The sequence below is a fragment of the Echiichthys vipera genome (genome assembly GCF_963691815.1).
Source record: "Echiichthys vipera genome assembly, chromosome: 3".
Classification (NCBI taxonomy): domain Eukaryota; kingdom Metazoa; phylum Chordata; class Actinopteri; order Perciformes; family Trachinidae; genus Echiichthys; species Echiichthys vipera.
Window position 1 is genome coordinate 3,423,338 of NC_139828.1, and position 20,000 is coordinate 3,443,337.

At 47.3% G+C, this 20,000-nt stretch overlaps 1 protein-coding gene across 1 annotated transcript in view; it reads right to left on the reverse strand.

Moving 5' to 3' along the window:
• The window catches only part of adcyap1r1b (adenylate cyclase activating polypeptide 1b (pituitary) receptor type I), a 25,869-nt gene that overhangs the window by 4,980 nt on the left and 889 nt on the right, over positions 1–20,000 (reverse strand). Inside the window, exons 2-6 of the mRNA XM_083940464.1 lie at positions 9,642–9,774; positions 3,678–3,780; positions 2,365–2,478; positions 1,283–1,389; positions 1,078–1,175 (exon numbers count right to left, since the gene is read on the reverse strand). Coding sequence (XP_083796590.1) covers positions 1,078–1,175; positions 1,283–1,389; positions 2,365–2,478; positions 3,678–3,780; positions 9,642–9,701 — 482 coding nt within the window. The 5' untranslated portion in view covers positions 9,702–9,774. The remainder of the gene's footprint in view (positions 1–1,077; positions 1,176–1,282; positions 1,390–2,364; positions 2,479–3,677; positions 3,781–9,641; positions 9,775–20,000) is intronic.

The following is a 20,000-nucleotide window of genomic DNA, read 5'->3' on the forward strand; positions in this document are numbered from 1 at the left end:
GAATATCTTTGAGGAAACACAGCCGTGATGATATTCAGCACAACATCGTGACCTCGACTGTGATGTTGCGTAAGTAGCCACAGCTGTAATCGTAGTGACGCAGTATGAGTGGTGGAAGCAGCAACAGTAGAAGCAGCAGCACTGTAGGTGGAGTTTTAGCAGAAGCTGTAATAGAAGCTGAAGCGATAACAACTGCAGTGGTAGTAAATGGACTTGTACTTATACAGCGTCTTCTCACACCACATTTACACACCCATGAGCAGCACGGGGAGCAATTTGGGGTTCAGTGTCTTGCCCAAGGACACGACATGCGGACTGGGGGAGCTGGGGATCAAACCGCCACTGAGCCACAGCCAACCCTCAGTAGTGATACTATATTAGTAGTTGTTGTATTTGTAGTAGCAGTAGAATCAAATAGTAGTGGCAGAAGTCATAATTATTGTAGAATTAGCAGCAGCAGTAGTATTAATGTAGTAGCAGCCATAATACCAGCTGACGTGATAATGATTGTAGTAGTTGTAGTAGTAGTCATGGTCATGAAAGCTGGGTCAGGACCGAAAGAACGAGGTCGCGGGTACAAGCGGCCGAAATGGAAATTGTTATAAGGGGTCGGGTCGCGGGGGCAGCAGCTTTAGCAGGGGACCCCAAACTTCCCTTTCCCGGGCCACATTAACCAGCTCTAACTGGGGGATCCTGAGGCGTTCCCAGGCCAGTGTGGAGATCTAATCTCTCCACCTGGTCCTGGGTCTTCCCCGAGGCCTCCTCCCAGCTGGACGTGCCTGGAACACCTCCCTAGGGAGGCGTTCAGGGTTCATCCTTACCAGATGATCCTGAACCACCTCAACTGGCTCCTTTCAACGCAAAGGAGCAGCGGCTCTACTCCGAGTTCCTCATTGAAACATCTAAAATATTTTAATAACATTTTTTTAAACTGATGTCCTCATACTGAGATGCGCATGAGAAAGACAAAATATCCACCTCTTCTTCTTCTTCTTCTCCTGTACTTTTTCCCGTCGGTCTGACAAACGCTCCACCCTGCCCTGCTGCAGTACCACCCACAACCACCTGACGTCTCACCTGAACCTGCACAGGATGACCATGGCCGTGGTGAGGGAGACCAACGACGTGCTGTAGCCCACGGTGTACAGAGCCTTCACCGACACATAGTACATGTCCTGAAACACAAGCGGAACAAGAACTGAACAAACAGCAGAGTGTTATGCTTATGAAAACGTGTCGTTCAAACGTTGCCTCTGACTGAAGCAGACGGTGACGGACTCACCACCGGGTGGCTGCTGTTCCCCTCCTCATACAGGCAGGCGTCGATGTAATGAGGGAAGGTCTCTGTCCAGCCAAACTCGGTGCAGTTACGACTCACCTTCCCCAGCTCTGTGGACACGGGACTCATGATTTGATTATGGCACACACAGACACACACACACAAAGTCAGACTGTTTGCCGGAGGGTCACAATATCAGCTACGTGTTTTAAACTGCAGCTGTTTCACAATGTGTCCCGGTCTCTGGTACGACGTGTAATCCAGAGGATTCCTTTGAAATTTAGACAGGGTTGCAGTGAGGCTACCTGACTATATTTTATTGAGTTTCATCTTAAAGCCCCTGAACACATCTCTCTGAGTCTCCTGTTAGCTTTGTTTCACCTGTTAAGGCGGGACAAACTACACCTTTTCCCATTCTTATTGGTAGACGGACATTTATGACCTCACAAATTCCCATCAAAGCCCCGCCCACCTTCAACCCAAGCAGAGGTCTAATCAGCCAGACTAACTGAAAACACCTGTGTGAGTGTTCAGGGACTTTAATTTAATGGTCTGGATACATTTAAGCTCCCTCTGGTAAACAGCTAACTACAGAAGAGGTGAGGCTGCGCAGCTTTTGTCGAGGTTAAGCAAGAGAAATATTGTTGCTCTGTTGTTGTCCGATAACCCTCTGAAGTAAACAGCACAGCTCGTCCACTAGGTAGCACCAAGGTCCAAAGAACCCGTTCCCCGTAAGTGGAAAAACACTATCATTGACGTAATGCATTCCCTACGTGACCGTGGCCAAACCCTAATTCTGGCCCTTAACACCAAGTGGGAACCCAGGAATTGTCCACCCTTTTCAACGATGTCCCCATTTCACACACTAGGCAAACACAAACACACACAGATCCAGAAACAGACTCAGTAATTTAAGAAAATGTGTGTTTACTAAATCTAAACTTCACTGAAAAAGCATCACAATTTTACATTTGAGCACCGGACCATTTGAAATTATGCGGTAACAATCTGCACACTGCACCAATGTAAACAAGGACACTCACGAAAGGATGATAATCGCGTTTGAAATGTCTTTAGAAACTAACCAAAGTCTTCTTCACTCATGAACTGAGAGAAGAGTTCGGGGCAGTTGACTTCGACCACCTCGCCGATCCTGGCAGGCTGCCAACACGTCAGGTTGTCCCACATCCACGGACAGCCTGGGGACACAACAGGTGGACGGACACAGTACACAGCAGTGAGGGTTTCATTCTAACAAGCCATGTGTTCATGTCTTTGGACATATGCATGTTACTAATTCAGCTTCTTCCCCGGAGTTGTTTGTGCTTTGTCGTCTCTCAGGTCTCTGCTGATGGTGGTGGTGCCTGCTGCCGTGGTCCTGCCTGACGCTTCCTGCTGCTGTTATAATCTATCACCTCAGCTGTGCTTGTTTTTACTGTTCTGCTGTATTAACTGCCATAACATATAAGTCGGACAAGACGCACAAAAACTCCGAGGTCTATGGAAAGATTTGTAAACAAAGCGACGCATTGCGATGACGTCATCAATGCGTGTGACGTGTTACGGCGTGATGACGTATAGGCAGCAAGAAGCATTCTCCGAGGCCCAGGTAGTGTGAGTACAAACGGGCCTGGAGGGGGGGACAAGGACCCTTAAGCACGGGGCACGGGACGGACGGCAGTGGGAGTGCACCCTAAGGCTACCTGACTTAGCTGCAGGTGATTGTAATCCGATAAGGGTCACATAAGAGCGATCACTTGGAACTGCAGTGGGAACGTAGCCTAATAATCTGTGTTACTCTGCAGAACGCTGATACAGTCTCAGAGTGTAATCAGCCCCCATTTGATACTGTTCGAGGCCAATAGTGATTCATAAAACGGTGTTGTGTCACCTGACTCTGCACGTGCATACTTACCATTTTAACTCATATCAAGGGTTCTGGAAAGTTTAGTTGTGTTTGAAATGGCATGGTCTCTGTTTCAAGTGGCGCCCGTGCAGTAGATTAAAGGAGTCATTTAACGTCCTGTGGCTCGGTTTCTAGCCTCTCACTCAGTCTGATCTTCCCTTCATCCATCATGTGATCAGCCAGAGAGACGCTCGTCACTCACTGTCTCACTGATCAACTTTAATTTTAAGGATCACCATCACAAGATGCTGCAGATGAAAGCCCGCTCCCTCACTCTGGAGGGAAACGTAAGAATTCACTTGCTCTGCTGAATTTCTCTGCTGGCCCTGCTTCAGTTAGATGCAATAAAATCAAACACCGTAAAGTCGTTCTAATGATCTCTTTGCAGACAAGCGGGTCTTTAAAACTGTTACAACATAAACAGAGCAGTGGTTATCACGAGGGGAAGGAATTAAAGGTGACACAAACACACGAACGCTGATGAAAACCCACCAAACTCTGGATCGTTCCCAGGATCGTCTGAATCCATCATTTCCATGCATTTCTCCTGCTCCCTCTTGATCACACAGTTGATGGGGACCTGTTGGCTCGAAACCTGGAAAACGACACGAGCACACAGACACACGCACACACACACACAAACACACACACACACACACACACACACACACACACACACATAAACAGAGAGTCAAGTGGTTGAATATTACATTGGAGCAGAGAGGAAGGACCGCACTGTGCGGTTCACACCACAGTGTGGGAGCGGCTCTGGGATCTGTTTAAACACTCAACCAATTAGACAAACCATTTCAGAGCTGTTGGCACCGTCCCCATGCTAACTGGCCCAGAGGAGGGGCATTATTCTAATGAAAACAAGGCAGCAAAGCCTTTCAGGCGTGCACTCTTCACACCCGACCGTGCCAGGCGTTGCTCCCATCTGTCACACACAGAACACACAGAGGTGAGTGTTTAAACTTGTAGCTCTCCGGTGGCTTCAACGCAATCGAGGCCAGAGATCAGCGTCAGAATCCCTCATTTACGTCTCCAGACACTTAGGTCACATCCACCCCCCCCCCCCCCACCACCCTGGCAGCTACACAATGCAGCGCTGACGCTGGGTCTGAAGAGGAGGGAGGGTGGTGTGTGTGTGTGTGTGTGGGGGTGCAGTGCTGGAGGGTGGCGTCTGGTAAGAAGATGATCATTCGTGTCTGTGCTGGCGTCAGTGAGGGAGACACCACGTCACAGCTCTTTATGGGCTGTAGCAGGGGAGCAGTTGAGCGTGTATCTGCTGACATCAACGGCACTTGCCTTGGATCCAGAGTAATAGATGCAGTCATTTCGGGGGTATTGTGTGGAAGTGTTAATACACCCTCCGTATCCACAGTCTGCAGGGTGATCTACAGTATGTGCAGCACTCTCTAACAGCACCTGCACCGCCACTAAAAGCATGTACTGATGACATACTCTGGATCTGTCGTGTGAATGTGGATATTATTCCAGATCAAAGCATCAGTGAGACATTGAAGACACTTGACACACAAATATAGTGTTATTGCTTTCAAGGTATAATAACATTTCCACATTAACTTGTCCAAAAAACGTTGTATGTTTTATATGTTTGCTGAGTTGTGTTCTTACTTTATCCCAAATGTTTCCAACGATGTTCAAACCAGAAAAATGTGTCGTTGTATTCGAGGTAACGCTCCGATATATTCGTCATCTCTTTGTGCGTGTGTCAGCATCGGGGTTGTCTGCCACAGGCTTCATCAACGGACTCTGTATCTACTTTACGACCCACTTCAACAATACACACTACATTACAATACAGAATCTAGTTTTTTTATTGCTTTGTCTGTCAAAAAATTAAATAATTTAGTGCATTTAAGTGTTATATTCTACAGAGCCCCCCTGGTGACAATGGGCTAAAAAATAATAATGCGTGGCCACCAAATGGTTAATGCGTGATCACAGGTTAAGTATTACATTCATGTCCATGCAGGGACTGTTGATTTTTAACATGGTCTGGATTAATTTCATTTACTTTTAATATAGGAATTAATTACAACGACATACTTGAGTCACTTGCGGTTAGGCATGGAGTAATTCTTAGCAAGAGACGCTAGATAGTACTGAGACTGAGGGCGCACTCACACTGTCCATCCGTACCGTGCACAAGCGATGACGTCATCAATGCGTGTGACGTGTTACGGCGTGATGACGTATAGGCAGCAAGAAGCATTCTCCGAGGCCCAGGTAGTGTGAGTACAAACGGGCCTGGAGGGGGGACAAGGACCCTAAAGCACGGGGCACGGGACGGACGGACAGTGTGAGTGCGTCCTGCGATTGAGAGAGTGGGGCTCCGTAATATTCAAGCAATATACAAGTGCAACATAGGAGTCTACTGCGTTGGACTGATTGTGGGCGGAGCTCTGCAGGCACTGTATCATCTTTACGCAGAGAGGTGGAGCTGGTTGAAAGTCGCCAAAGTCCTGTTAGCTTGTAATGTCGTTGATGTTGCCCTGTATTCTGGATGTGTAGACTTGATACTTTCAGCTGAGATACTGAAGCACTGACCTTTTGCTATTGTGCTAAGCTAGTTGGGTTTCACAGCCGACCCACCGTCTCTTCTCTTCACCCCAAAACTATTTTCATTCTCTTCCTTTGAAATCGCACCAACACATCGTCCTCGCGACATGTGTCCTCCACTGACTCGGTTGGTGCGTTGTGTGACTGTAATAATCATCTGTACGGAAACACAGCCTGCTGTATATCCTTAGAAATGAACTCATTAATTAAACAAAGCTTCAGTGCGGAGCCTTTTTACTTTTGGAGACGTTTGAGCCCCGGTAGGAGCAGCGGGGAAACCAAACACACCGTATGAGTCGTGGGAAGTTTAAAGAACAGCTTCTGTGTTGATTTCTCCGCGGTTTAACCTCCTGTGACTGATCGTAACATATCCTTAGCCCTTAATCACTTCACCACATCTAATTAGGTCAAACTGTGTACAACCAGCATGATCCGCTACACACATGTGCAAGACTGAGTGTGAACTGGGTTTCAAACAAGACTTTAAACTCTTCCAGCTGTGTAACTGCATTACATCATGATTACTGTTCACTGATACTTCGATGTGATATCATTCTGGATGCAACATTGAACATTAGTGGCATTCATTTGGTTCGGGATCTTAGTAAGTTGAAGTGAAATGAGGGTGAAGTGAACAACTCAAAGTCTAAAATCTACCACAGAACTGCAAACATTCCCACTTCCTCTCTGTGTCCCCCTGCAGACCCGGGGCCTCCGGGCCACGATGGGGGCTACATGGTGGATCCTGCCAGTAGCACGTGCTTGTCTCAAAGATTAAGCCGCGCAAGTCTAAGTACACACGGCCGGTACAGTGAAACTGCGGACAGCTCATTAAATCAGCTATGGTTCCTTGTTTCTGTCCGTCTTATTTATGATAAACCCCAAAATTGATTTGCATATTCAGCCCTAACTGAGAAAATGTCTTGGCTTTCGGAGCTAAAATACATCAACTGATATGTAACTGATGTGTAAGAGCTTTCTGGTGAGGTTCAATATTCGAAAAGTTAAAGACAACGTGAGACAGTACAGGTTTATTTATCGTATCCAACAAACCTGTCAAGATCTGGTTCTGTCAGTACCCTCCTCTCTTCCTTTTTGTGTGAGTTTGAAGAAGAAGATTTCCTTTATTTGTCCCGCAATGGAAATTCAATTTTCACTCTATTTTTTCATTTTACACACACACAGGCCCGAAATACACACACATGCACAGACAGGACCTATATACATGCAACCAATGGAGAGATGTTAGAGCAAGGGGGCTGCCAGTGACCGGCGCCCCGAGCAGTTGGGGGTTTGGTGCCTTGCTCAACATCACCTTGGCAGTGCCCAGGAGATGAACTGGCACCTCTCCAGCCACCAGTCCACGCTCCATACATGGTCCACACAGGGACATGAACCAGCGACCTCCAGTTCCCAGCCAAGTCACCTATGGACTGAGCTACCGCCGCCCCAATTGTCTCCTTCTGTCTGTGTTTTCCCTGCATGTTCTCTCCCTTGTCTCTGTGTAGGTCCGGTAGGCGTTCCCCCTACCCCCGTTTATGATAAACCCAGAATGGATTTGCATATTCAGCCCCGACTGAGAAAATGTCTTGGCTTTAGGAGCTAAAATAAATCAACTGATATGTAACTGATGTGTAAGAGCTTTCTGGTGAGGTTCAATATTCGAAAAGTTAAAGATGACGTGAGACAGTACAGGTTTATTTATCGTATCCAACAAACCATCCTCATACCTGAAGCCCACAGAGCTGATGGTGAGTCATCGACCCTGCAGGTCTCTTGGTATCCTGGTAAACTGACAGAAATTCAACCTTTACCAGCTATGTCTCACACAAGAATATCAGACTTTTTTATAAAACCACCTGACCCAGCTAAACGTCCGAGAGAGACACCTGGACCCTGTGTGCCAGCAACCGGACAGCAGCAGGCAGCTGAAGGACCCGGCCGGCCCTGCCCATACCTGTAGCGGCATCCAAGCTCTCTTTCTCAGCCTTGGCAGGTGGAAAACCTGGCTGTGCAATAATATGAAGCAGGAGAGACTCACGCATTTGGCCATTATGAATGCGCATTGTGACCTTATTGATGAATGCGATGTTTCGACCCTGCTTGAAGAATTCATCAGCAGGTCAACTGATTGGTCCTGGTTTTGTCCGTGTGCTACATGTCAAAAATCAAATGTCAAATGGAGTCCAGACATAACTGAGTGTCGGACCGTCGGGGAGCGAGCTGACCAAGTGACAGGCGTTGAAGGAGGCCGACGAAGAAGCAGGTGAGCCCACACACACTTCACCCCCTAGCCTGGCAGCTCAATCATTCCCCTTTGAAACATATGAACGGGCAGCCGAGCCTCGGAAGCCCCAGACGCGAGTGTGCGCCTATTTGGAAATAGTAAAATACCCGGGGTCGTATTGGCCGTGTCACAGCTGCATGTTCTCCTAACACTGTCCGGAGTTCACATGTGAAAAGTCAACGTGAAGTTGCGAATAGAAGCAAATTCACATTAGGCTTCACAAGTAAACGTGCAGGTTACAAACTCTACCAGGCAGCGTTGAGACTCTCTCATCACTCAGACACAGAAATGGAGGACAGACACATCTTCACTGTCTGCGTCACCCTGAGCTCTAATGTCATAACGTAAGGGGGAATATTTCCAAGTTGTAAAATACTCCAAAGAACTCTCCAGAAACCGTATTGAGCAGGTAACTTGAGGTGCTTCATGAGAATCTGAAGACCCTTAACATTCACACACAGACTAGTGATGATCAAGTCTAGACTACAGAGTATGTATTGTGCATATGTCCAGCTCTCTGTCTCTGCTAACATAAAAAGCTCTTATATATAAGGTATGTAGTGTGTATATACTTCCCTCTCTGCCTCCCCCTCTTTCATTCAACTGTGTTCCTGTTGTCCACCATCTTCTCTAAAGCTCACCTCAGTTTCTTAGACAACACTTCAGCTCAAGGGGGATGACTCATATTTAACAACATGAAAGATTGCTTACCTCACAGGAGGAGAGGAGAGGAGAGGAGAAGGGAGGAGAGGAGAGGAGAGAGGAGGAGAGGAGAGGAGAGGAGAGGAGAGGAGGAGAGGAGAGGAGAGGAGAGGAGGGGATGGTAATGGGGACCTTCTCTTCCCTCACAGATTCAACAGATAGGAATAATGTTGAATAAACAATGAATAAATGATGAGAACGCATCCTTATGCATCGTTCCTGCCACACACTGATCCATGAATTATTGATGCAGGAACTCCATACGGATCCTTTAACTATGACTGTACAAGTGCCCGGACACCTGTTCCCTGGATGAATTCATGTAAACGCTCCACCTGTTGCTGAGTCTGTGTGTGTGCGTTAGCGGCGTGTGCACAGGTCTGCTTCCTACGCCACAGAGACTGAAGGTGCAGTAGACATTTTATTCTTTTAAAAGTAGAAAAACAAGTTTGCGCACGCTCGTGCTCGTACATGTGCAAACGTGCTTTACAAAAGCCCACCTCTCCAAAACGGTACGTGGCCGGCAAGCGTGCGGCAGCTAGACGCGGTACAGTTGCACTCACACTGGTCAAACGAACCAGACTTTAGCCGTGAATCGTCGTGTGGCACGGTACGGACGGACAGTGGGAGTGCCACACACTGATCAATGAATTATTGATGCAGTAAACTCCATACGGTTCCTTAAACTATGACTGTACAAGTGCACAAGAACCAGGCCCGGACACCTGTTCCCTGGATGAATTCATGTAAAAAGCTCCACCTGTTGCTGAGTGTGTTTGCGTTAGCGGCGCGTACACGAGTCTGCTTCCTACGGCACAGAAACTGAAGGTGCATTAGACATTTTATTCTTTTAAAAGTAGAAAAAAACAAGTTTTACTTACTGAGGGGAAGAAGAGGAGGAGGAGGGCGAGGAGAAGCGGGCCCATGTTAGCAGCAGACATTTTGAGTTTCTCACTTTCCTCTGACCGCCGAGCGCAGACAGCCGCGTAGACGAACTCCAGCTCACCTCGGGATCTGGAAAACAACAAAGAGGTCGGGAGGTTAAGACACAGGATTGTCTACGGGACATTTGCATTAGCAGAGAGTCTTTCCTATAAGCTCTCTTTAAGTGTCTGTGTATACGTCTGCAGAGGAGGTCCAAACTGAAAAGCACTCTGAGTCATTTTAACTCTGAAAATGTTTAGAAAGTCTCCATTTGGATTTGGATCTGCCTCAAATGAACTGTACCGCTTTAATCTATTGAGGTTAATGCAGTCGCTCATGATATGAAAGAGCAAACGTTCAAACACTGCGTTCAAAGTATCATCTCGTTATTTTACTCTGTTGTGTCTTAGATGTGTTTTTTAAACAAGCTGCAACCTGAAGACAAAGACTGCAGTTCCTCGAATGGCCACTTTAGTCTGATTCTAATGTGACTCGATCCCAAACACAGAGACTTCCTGGTTGATCCAATCAGGAAGTGCCAAACATGTGAGTTCTCTGAGTGTCCACTAGGGGCAGGTTTCATAACAGAGCAGTTTCTCATTGAGCCCCATGTTAAACAGGCCGTTTACACAGTTAGCCTCTGACCGTCACTTCTCCTCGGAGGCAAACGTCAGCCAGATGGACGTACGCCCCTCCCCCCAACGTCAAGGTAAGAGGACTGTGGACGGCAAGCGTGCCACAGCTAGACGCTGTACGGTTGCACTCACACTGGTCAAAGGAACCAGACTTTAGCCGTGAAACGTGTTGGGGCACGGTACGGATGGACAGCGTGAGTGCGCCCTAAGTCTTGCTAAACGAATGGTGTGATGAATCTGCTGGTTACAAGAGAGACATGTGTTTTTTTAAAGTCTGTGTCACAGTTCATCTTTGGGGTTTGAAGTTTAGTTTCACTCCCACGCCTCTGCAGATAGCAGTGACACTTATCCGCCTCCTGATCTCTGTCAGTGGTCGTAGAAGCTGCGTTAAGTTGCTTCTGATGCAAACTGGATATTTCCTGCTGCTTTTATTCGTACTGAAGTGGTTTGCAGGGCTAAAAATTGTTCAACACACATATTTGGCATCACACAGTCGGTGAATCAGTTTTAAATCCTGCAGAAATAGAAGCTGTGACGGAGAACTGCACACCTCCAACACGTCACCGAGGTAAACAGCCCTTTCTTCTTGCCAGGCTGTGCTGTGGAAAAACACTCAGGCCGTGCCAACATGGCTCGGTGTGACTATAAGAGACGTCATTCCTCTGTACAACCCTCTGAATATCATCATGTACAGATGTTTGGAAATGTTATTTCCCATTATGTACGTGCGCTAAATCATGAAAAGAGAAGCTGCAAACGTTAACAGAGCATGCCGATCCCACAGTGTTTAGAAATCCTTTCAGAATTCCTGGATTGACGCCAGAAACAATCCCTCGTTGCCGATATTTTCATCAAATTGAATTAAATCTTTAGAGAAGTTGTTGAGCTACTGACTCATTAATCAGAAAAGTACTGTGTGTGTGATCTCAGCTAAGTTTGTTCAGTAGATTGACAACTTTTATAATCCGTGTTGTCGTTTTTCACCCTCACTTTCTTGGTCCAGCTATTCAAACATGAGGATTTTCTGCTTTACTTTCTATTTTACAGGAGAGTAAACTGAATATATTTTTACATTTGGACACTTTGTTGGATTCAAAAGGAGCTCTACTCAACATTCAGAACATTGATAAAGCAGCAAACGGATCATTTTTATGTAAAGACATGCTGTGGTGGAGTAATGGCGTCCTGAGAGGAGGATGAAGTCACTCCTCCTCTGTGTGCGTTGTAATCGGACTGTCTCTGTTTGCATGGCCGCGTGTGCATGTTAGTGCATGTTTGTGCATGTAAGTGCATGTTAGTGCATGTTTGTGCATGTTAGTGCATGTAAGTGCATGTTAGTGTATGTTAGTGCATGTTAGTGCAGGTCAGTGCATGTCAGTGCATGTTAGTGCATGTCAGTGCATGTGAGTGTATGTTAGTGCAGGTCAGTGCATGTTAGTACATGTTAGTGCATGTTAGTGCATGTAAGTGCATGTCAGTGCATGTTAGTGTATGTTAGTGCATGTTAGTGTGTGTTAGTGCATGTTAGTGCATTTTAGTGCATGTGATCGTGGAAATATGGTGTGATTTCATGTCGGAGTGAGAGCCCTGTGGACGCAATCCCAGAAAACTGTTTCCAGCATCTCAAGATCCTTTAAGATGTCGTCTTGAGTTTCACTGTAGGAGATGATGATCTGAAAAACGTTGTGGGAGAACCCGGAGAAAACCCACGCAGACACAGGGAGACCATGCCAACGCCCCAGCCGGGATGCGAACCTGGAACCTTCTCGCCCCATCATGCGCCAGCTCTAGCCAACTGATGTGCGTAGTACATCGAATTCACACACTTTTGCGTTAGCGTACGCACGCAGATTTCCCCCCAAACACCTCTAAAGTCTAAACGCGGAACAAAAAGTGAGAACGCAACGGCACTTTTGCGTTTCCTTTCTAGATCGTGTCCGTCTAAACACGCCCTGAGTTTGACGTCATCGTGTCTATTAAAACAAGACTAATGCTATTTTATTTTCTGTTAAGGGCACTAGCATCATATGTGGCGACCATTTCATTCTATATATTTCAGCCCCTTGGACCATGACGTCCCACCCGGACCAGAGTCCATCATATCTGAAAATGATCTACAGACGTCGATGCTCATTTTGTGGTTAACGGATGTGGAGGGTGACACACATTCTTCAAGGTTGTTGTAACGCACGTGTGAGATTATGTGATCGTACACAATTATCATGATTCCTTGAACATAAACAAACGTTCACTCTCTCTTTAAACGTCTAACAAATGTGTGTACCGCTTACTTCATGGACATCACCAACATGCGGTCACTTTACAAATGTTCATCAATGGTTGCGTGGAAACAAACTTCCCCACAGGCTCAAATCACCCCACTCTCCCTTATTGTCAGCCTATCCAATGATTGGCTTTTAAACGGTACGTGAACACAAGCATGTCTTGTTGCGTGTGTGTGCGTGTGTGTGTGTGTGTGTAATGAGCCCCTGTGTATGTATCTGTGTGTCCTCATGGACGCAGCGTGACTCTGCAGGCCCCGCGGGTTCGCATGAGCGAAGCCAAGTAGCAGGACTGAGCAGTCGGGCCTCGTCCCACAGGGGAGAGCTCGGCAGCCTATTCCAACTTCACCAAAACCCTGCCAGCAGCAAAGCCTCCTCCTCCTCCTCCTCCTCCTCCTCCTCCTCCCGCCGTTGTCAGGAGCAACAGCTGAGAGAGCTGCTGAGTTTGGATCTGAACTGAACCACATGGACCTGGGACCTCCTTCTGCTCCGTCCTCTGCTCTACTGTAAATAGATTCTCTAAGAGTTCATGATAACAGATATTGAACCTTTGGACTCAAGCTAGCATCCAGGATGTACTTCTACATGCGAACAGCACATCTGATCCGAGCCCCTGCACACAGAATATTAATGCATGACAGCCCCACACACACAGGCCCTTCATTCATATTTGTTTGCTAGTGTGAGTCACTGAAAGACACAAACAACAGAAAAATAACAAGACATGAATGGGAGTGTGCAGCTTTGCCAAGGCCACCATAATGGCTGCTGATGATCTTCCAGTGAAAAGCTTTCACGGTGAGTGCTCGAGCACAAACTGCCATTAATTCATTTCTGAGGGAAAAGGAAAAAGAAAACACACTCACAAGTTACAAACCACGAAAAACCCTGATGATATCTCCCCGGCCACAGTGGGAGTCGTCTCAGTGTGTGTGCGTGTGTGTGTGTGTTTGTGTGTGTGCGTGTGTGTGTGTGTGTGCGTGTGAAAGAGAAGAAAAAAAGAAGAATGCAAAACTCTAAGTGAAGAACTTTCCATGACATTTGCAGCTCCACTTCTCTTTACGACCTCATGCTGCAACAGTAGGCGAAACCACAACGTCCAAAGGATTTCAAAGTACCTTTTTTTGATTGAATTCACAACGACCTCCCCCCGGAGCTTTAACAAGTGACGCCAAGGCTCATTTATGCTCTCATTCTGTGCGTAAATAGAGACGTACGTTCTAAACGTCTCTGCCCTCGTGCTTTCATGCTTTCGTGCGTCCTTTACGTTGGAATGGACGTTGAGCAAAACATCCTCTAGAGGGCGTCGTTCAGATTCAAAAGTTGCTCAAATAAAGTTTGAAAAAAGTGACAAAAACAAAAATGGGCGAGAATGGAGGTGATTACAGTCCTTGACAAAATGGCGGGCAGCGTTGTAGACGGCAGTGGTCTGAGAGACACTAAAGACGCCCCAGAGTGTGGACGGAGACTTCCACACATTCATTTGACAGATGAGAGAAACTGACATCGAACGTAGCTTTCAGTATTTCCCGATGTCCGTCAGAGCTTTTAATGACTCGCTCGCTCCCGATATTCACAAGTCTTTTTTTTGTCCAGTGCTCGACGCTGCCCCCACGATTTCCGGTGGTACTGCAACGTTTGGTCCGCATCCGCCAGCTTGCAGGATACGTGCAGAAATACGGAGGTAATGTATGCAGAGGACGGAGCCTGTAGAGCACAAGTGAACCTCAAGGGCGACCGTGTCCGTGTGAATAGATGACGACAGCCTCCTGAGAATACAAGTGTAGCAGGCGCCTTCTAACCCATAACTAAGAGGCTGATGACTAATATCCGATACAGGCGACTTTTGCGTGGGAAGTGGTGTTCGCCTCTTTCAGGGCCCGTTGTGTGCGTACACAGCAGTTCTACATGAGAACCAATATTATCAAACAGTTCAGACACGATTAGACGTGAACGAGTCCACATTATGATAAGAACACATGATTTTACATCGATATACATGTTTATGTATGTTTATAGTTATCAACAAACTTTGTGGAGTGTGTGTGTGTGTGTGTGTGTGTGTGTGTGAGTATGTGTGTGTGTGTGTGCTGGCGCAGCAGCTGCTCAGGACTCTCCTCCCCGAGCTGTAATCAGCGGCTTAATGAGTCTCAGCGGCTTTCATGTTCAACACTGTCAGTCTGAGTGTGTGTAATGTTTGATGCTCCGTCTAAAGAGCACACACGTAATTAAAGAAACACACACACACACACACACACACACACACACACACACACACACACACACTCAAGTATGTTCTCTCTGCAGGCTAAACATACACACACTTAACACTGCGGTCTTTACTTTAGCTTTAACGACAGCACTAATAAATACTCCGCATAAAGTTGCACCCAAGAGCGTAAGAGATGAACGAAGGAGGAAATGAAGAAGTAAAAAAGAGAAAGCATAGACTTAGAAGAAGAGGAGCAGAGTGACTTCCTCGAGAATGTGTGTGGGCGTGTTAAGAGAAACTGTTCGTCTCTCGGGGGAAGGGGAATTATTTCTCTCGGGGAATAAGCGGGAAAAGAGGAGCCAGGCTTTTCCTGACGATCACTCACCTACGACGACGCCGCACTGACGAGGAAAAGCTTTGAAAGCTCTACGGGACGCATCATTAGAGAGAAGAGGGAGAGGCAGAGATGGAGGGAGGAAAGGAAAGAAGAGTGAGCCACCTTGATGTTTGTTTTGCGCGGAGACGCTGGGTGCAGTTTGGTCCCTCGGGATGTCCTGGTCAGGCTTTGACAGCTGCTGCGGCCTGGAGCGTAAAGGCATGCACGGGCTTATCCTCCTCCACTCACAGACAGACCCCCCCCAAATCTCTTCCTACCTCTCATCTGCACATCAACACTAGCTGCTCTTCTCTTCAGAAAAACGAGGGAATTCGTCTCCGTGCCGCCTCAAGAATCGTCCCGTAATGTGCTAATGCGGCGCTGGAGCGTCTCACTCCCAGTGAATATCACGGTAAAGTCGCTCATGTCTCCGGCTCTATATTTAGCCCAAGGAATTATGGGAGGAATTAATATACACAGACATGACTTAGTCTTCATTATTTTGGGGAGGGAGAGGGTGGTGAACTTATTACAGAGAGAGAGAGAGAGAGAGAGAGAGAGAGAGAGAGAGTATGAAAACTGCCCTGGTTTCTCGCTCCCATTATGTCTCGTGTTTTCCCACAATTCACTGGGGTGCTGTGAAGTCACCAGACGGAGGCGAAGACACTTCGGACCACAAGAATGAAGGAATGGTTCGAATAACGTCACACATCATCCTCAGGAGACTGACATACCAGAGATCCTGTCTGATTCCCTCCACAACAAACCAGGGATTAAAGGGGCAGTTCACCCCAAAATCAACCATGCGTATTTATTTCTCTCCTACCTGTAGATTTATCACTCCAGCAGCTTTGGTGTGACTAACTCAGTGCTGGAGATGTCCGCGCAACAACGCACCGTTGGCTGTTTTTAGCCTACAGAAGGTGACGGTAAGGGTTCAGGCCCCTACACCTGATGCACGGTAAAAACGCCTTTCATTCATATCCTATGGAAGAGGCGTTAGCGCCCGATGTAGCGGCGGGCTCCGCTCAGATTTGCCTCTCTGCCGCTGCACTCAAAGTTCAAATCAGTTGAACTTCTACCTTCTTACCGCTGACCTTTCAAAAGCACAACCAATGAGATAGGAAACGTAAACGTTAGCACTGTCGCCTCACAGCGAGAGAGTTCCTGGTTTGAATCCCAGCTGGGGCCCTTCTGTGTGGAGTTTGCATGTTCTCCCCGTGTCTGCGTGGGTTTTCTCCGGGTTCTCCGGTTTCCTCCCACAGTCCAAAGACGTGCAGGTGTTCGGTTCATTGATGACTCTAAATCACCCGTAGGTGTGAATGGTTGTCTGTCTCTGTTCGTCTCTATGTGTCCTGTGATAGACTGGCGTCCTGTCCAGGGTGGACCACGCCTCACGCCCGATGTCAGCTGGGATCGGCTCCAGCCCCTCGCGACCCCAACAGGGACAAGCGGATGAAGATGAATGAGATGCCATCTCTTTCCTCTCTCAGCCCAAACTCCGCTCTCGCATCTTAAGTTGCTAATCAGACCGTGAACAAAGCACCCAGCTCAGAAGAGGACGTGTTGGCCCACTGGCTACGCCGGGCAGCCCCAAATATTAGCCGTTGGCCCCAGGAGCTAAATGGTCGTCAGACTGATGGCAGATGACTTCTGAGATTGTATCACCGACCACATGGAGGAAGGCAGAAGAAGGTCACACATCTGGACTCTCTATCATAGTGAATATTGGACTTCGACTCATCAGGTGAACACAAAGCACTGTGTACTAAAATGTCAGCAGGCATGTGGCGTTTGTGTGTGTTTAGGCTTTGTTTGAAGTGTTCCCGCTCATAGTGGCCACATATTGACATCAAACATTTGAACAAAGGACTTTCACTTGTTTGGTATTTGCACTTTTAGGAAAGCATCTGAATATTGCACCGCTGCAGCTAACGAGTGCACGGTGACAAAAACGAGTGCAGGCAGAGACTCTTGGACTGAGGAGCCTGCATCACATGCGGAGCAGGTATGACACAGAAAAGGAGCAGAAACAGGGCGTGGCGACAGCAGTCTCAGCCTTGTGACTGCTCTGGTTCCCTACATGACCCAGTGAGCAGTGAGACAGTGTCAGAGTCTCCTGCATGGCTGCACCACGCTGCCAAACGCAGCCACCAACTGACCGAATGATCTCTTTAGAGCCGACTGCCTGCTGAGCATCCAAAGTGCTGTGCGAGTCAGAGATCAAGCAGGGTTCACGTTTCATGATCCTCCACTTAAAAACTGGATTTCAGTGCAAATACGTGCAAAAAACAACAACATTTAGATTAAAAATGTATGCCCTTTACCTCTGCACAGCACACTTCTGCTTCACCAGGCTGCCATACTGTCTATTTCCACTCTGCAACCCCATCGACAGCAACAATAGTATTGTTGGTCTAAGTGTTGGTAACAGTGTGAGTCCATCAACATGTGTGTGTGTGGTCAGACAGACGACTCGAGAGAAAGCACCACTTTGTCTTTATTGACAGCAGAAGCTCTCAGGAAACAAACACGTTACTGGGTTAGAGTTTGGGTTTTTGTTCATAGGGCAGTATTTTTAGAAAATGAGGTGATGTGCAAAGTGAAAGAGCGCCCCAGGGCCTCAAATAAGGCGGTTTACTTTTGTCACTGATGTCTGAGGCACCCTTCAGTGTCTGTGTGAGACACACCGTGCCCGTATCACCCTGTCCACTCAGTGTAGAGCTGACTCAGATCCCCCCTCCCCGCTCACGCATGTTACAATATCACAGGCACACGCCTCAAGCTAGGCATACGCTAATCGTTAGCAGTTGCTATCTATGAGTAAGTTAGCCAGCCTACCTACGTGTAGCGTGTACTCCACTGCGTGCACACGCACTGACGAGCACTCAATGGGAGGGAGTGGAGGAGCTCGATGATAGTGGGGGAGGGGCGTGAGAGTTGTAAACTCGATCTGCCAGACTTAATGACTGCAGCTTTAACATTTAGCTTGGCTCTGTTGTATTTAAGTGTCACAGTTAGCCATGATGCCAGGGTACAGATGCCATGCCAGGGTACAGATGCCTCACGTCTCCACATACTGAGTCAGCACTGGAGAAAAGTCCGTCTGCAGGAGTCAGCAACGCTGGGATAGGCGAGAAAAACCTTCTGGATTGTTTGCATTTCTTTAAACCAATCACATGTGTTTGATGGGGAGTGCAATGCTGGCTGAAATAGGCGGCCAATAGAAGGCTTTATAGCAACAGCGTACACCCGGTGAGTCAGACTACACTGCCAGCACCCTGGAAAGGTAAAGGTAAGAGGGATGCAGCTGTTATAAATGTTATAAATGAAGCTTTTCCTGCTGTGACACCAATGAGATTAAATGGACCAGAGGCGAGACACTGCTGGTACTTTACACTGTGGCATCCCACAACCCAGTGTTACATTACACCAAATAAGCTGTCAGCGGCAGAATATTGCTCTGTAACCTGGATTTATGCTTCAGGAAACACAGACATTTCCATGCATAACAACGGGCCCAGCTGTGCAACGAGGGGGTTGTTGTTTAAAGGAGGGTGTGCCGGGTATATATCACTGTGTGTCCATGCACGCGCTGATGCCACTGCTGCAGATGTGAGATGTGAGATGTGAGCTGTGAATGCATGTAAGCAGAGAAAAAAGGTTTTTAATCTGGCTGCTCATGTGTTTTGCCACCTCTTTGCAGCGATGTCACCACCTTCACAGATTTCATTACGCTACGATATGAAAATAAGACTCAATTTGCATGAAAACATTTCTTTTAATTAGCTGCTGGATGAGAATTTGAGGACATGAGGGTGAATTAACTTTAATTTGAACCCCCCCCCCCCCCACACACACACACACACACACACACACACACACACACACACACACACACACACACACAAAGAGACCCGTGAAGGAAACCTAAGAAGTAAAAAAGCATTACTCCTTATAACACTTGCAGCCTTTTGCATCAGCATCCATAAGCGAACCTCCTCGATGTGACTAAATGACACTCGACTCGTGCGTGATACTGGGTGTGTTACAAGGTTGCCGTGCTGAGACTGGGCCCGACGCCTAATGTCCTCTCCTCCCTCACTTCCTCGCTCCTCTGCAGCTCGGGCCAGCCGACACAACCAGGCTAATTGGACCGTGTAAATGTCATCATCGCAGCGATCTGAGAGACACAAAGGCTTCTTTCCCTCGTCGTGCACTTATGCTGCGAATGTTTGGTCCGAGACTTTAGCAACAGCTTCATGACGTACTGTGGACGTGTTTGTCTGCTTTAAGTCGAGCAAATCTAAACAGGATTTTGTGGTTTGCCTCGTGTGATGAACCAGATGTGAACTGTAAACTGATAAAGGCAGCCGCAGTGTTGTCTTTTTGAATAAACCCGCTGGGACATTTAAAGAAGCTCTCACAGATGTCCAGTACAAGCACTGATCTCACTGCTTTCCTTTTACTAAACTGTACTTTCAACGGCTGTTTGGCCTCGAATCAGGATTTGTGGCAGATGTGCAGCTCATTCATCGTTCTCTATGAATGGAGCTGCAGCTGAGCATTCAGAAATGTCAACAAATAGCTCAACATGGGCGCTGTTTTATATATTAATCTGCAGGAAAAACATGCAGGAAAAGGTAGGCACACACACCTTTGACCAGATATGAACATTAAATGTAGTGAGAGGGGCAAAGAGGAAGCTCGCCTCTGTCAAACACAGCAGATAGGAGAATGAGGCTGGCTGTGATTGGAAGGCTCTTCACGGCTCTTTTAACCCTCCAGACGGTCCAAAGACAAGCAGCGGA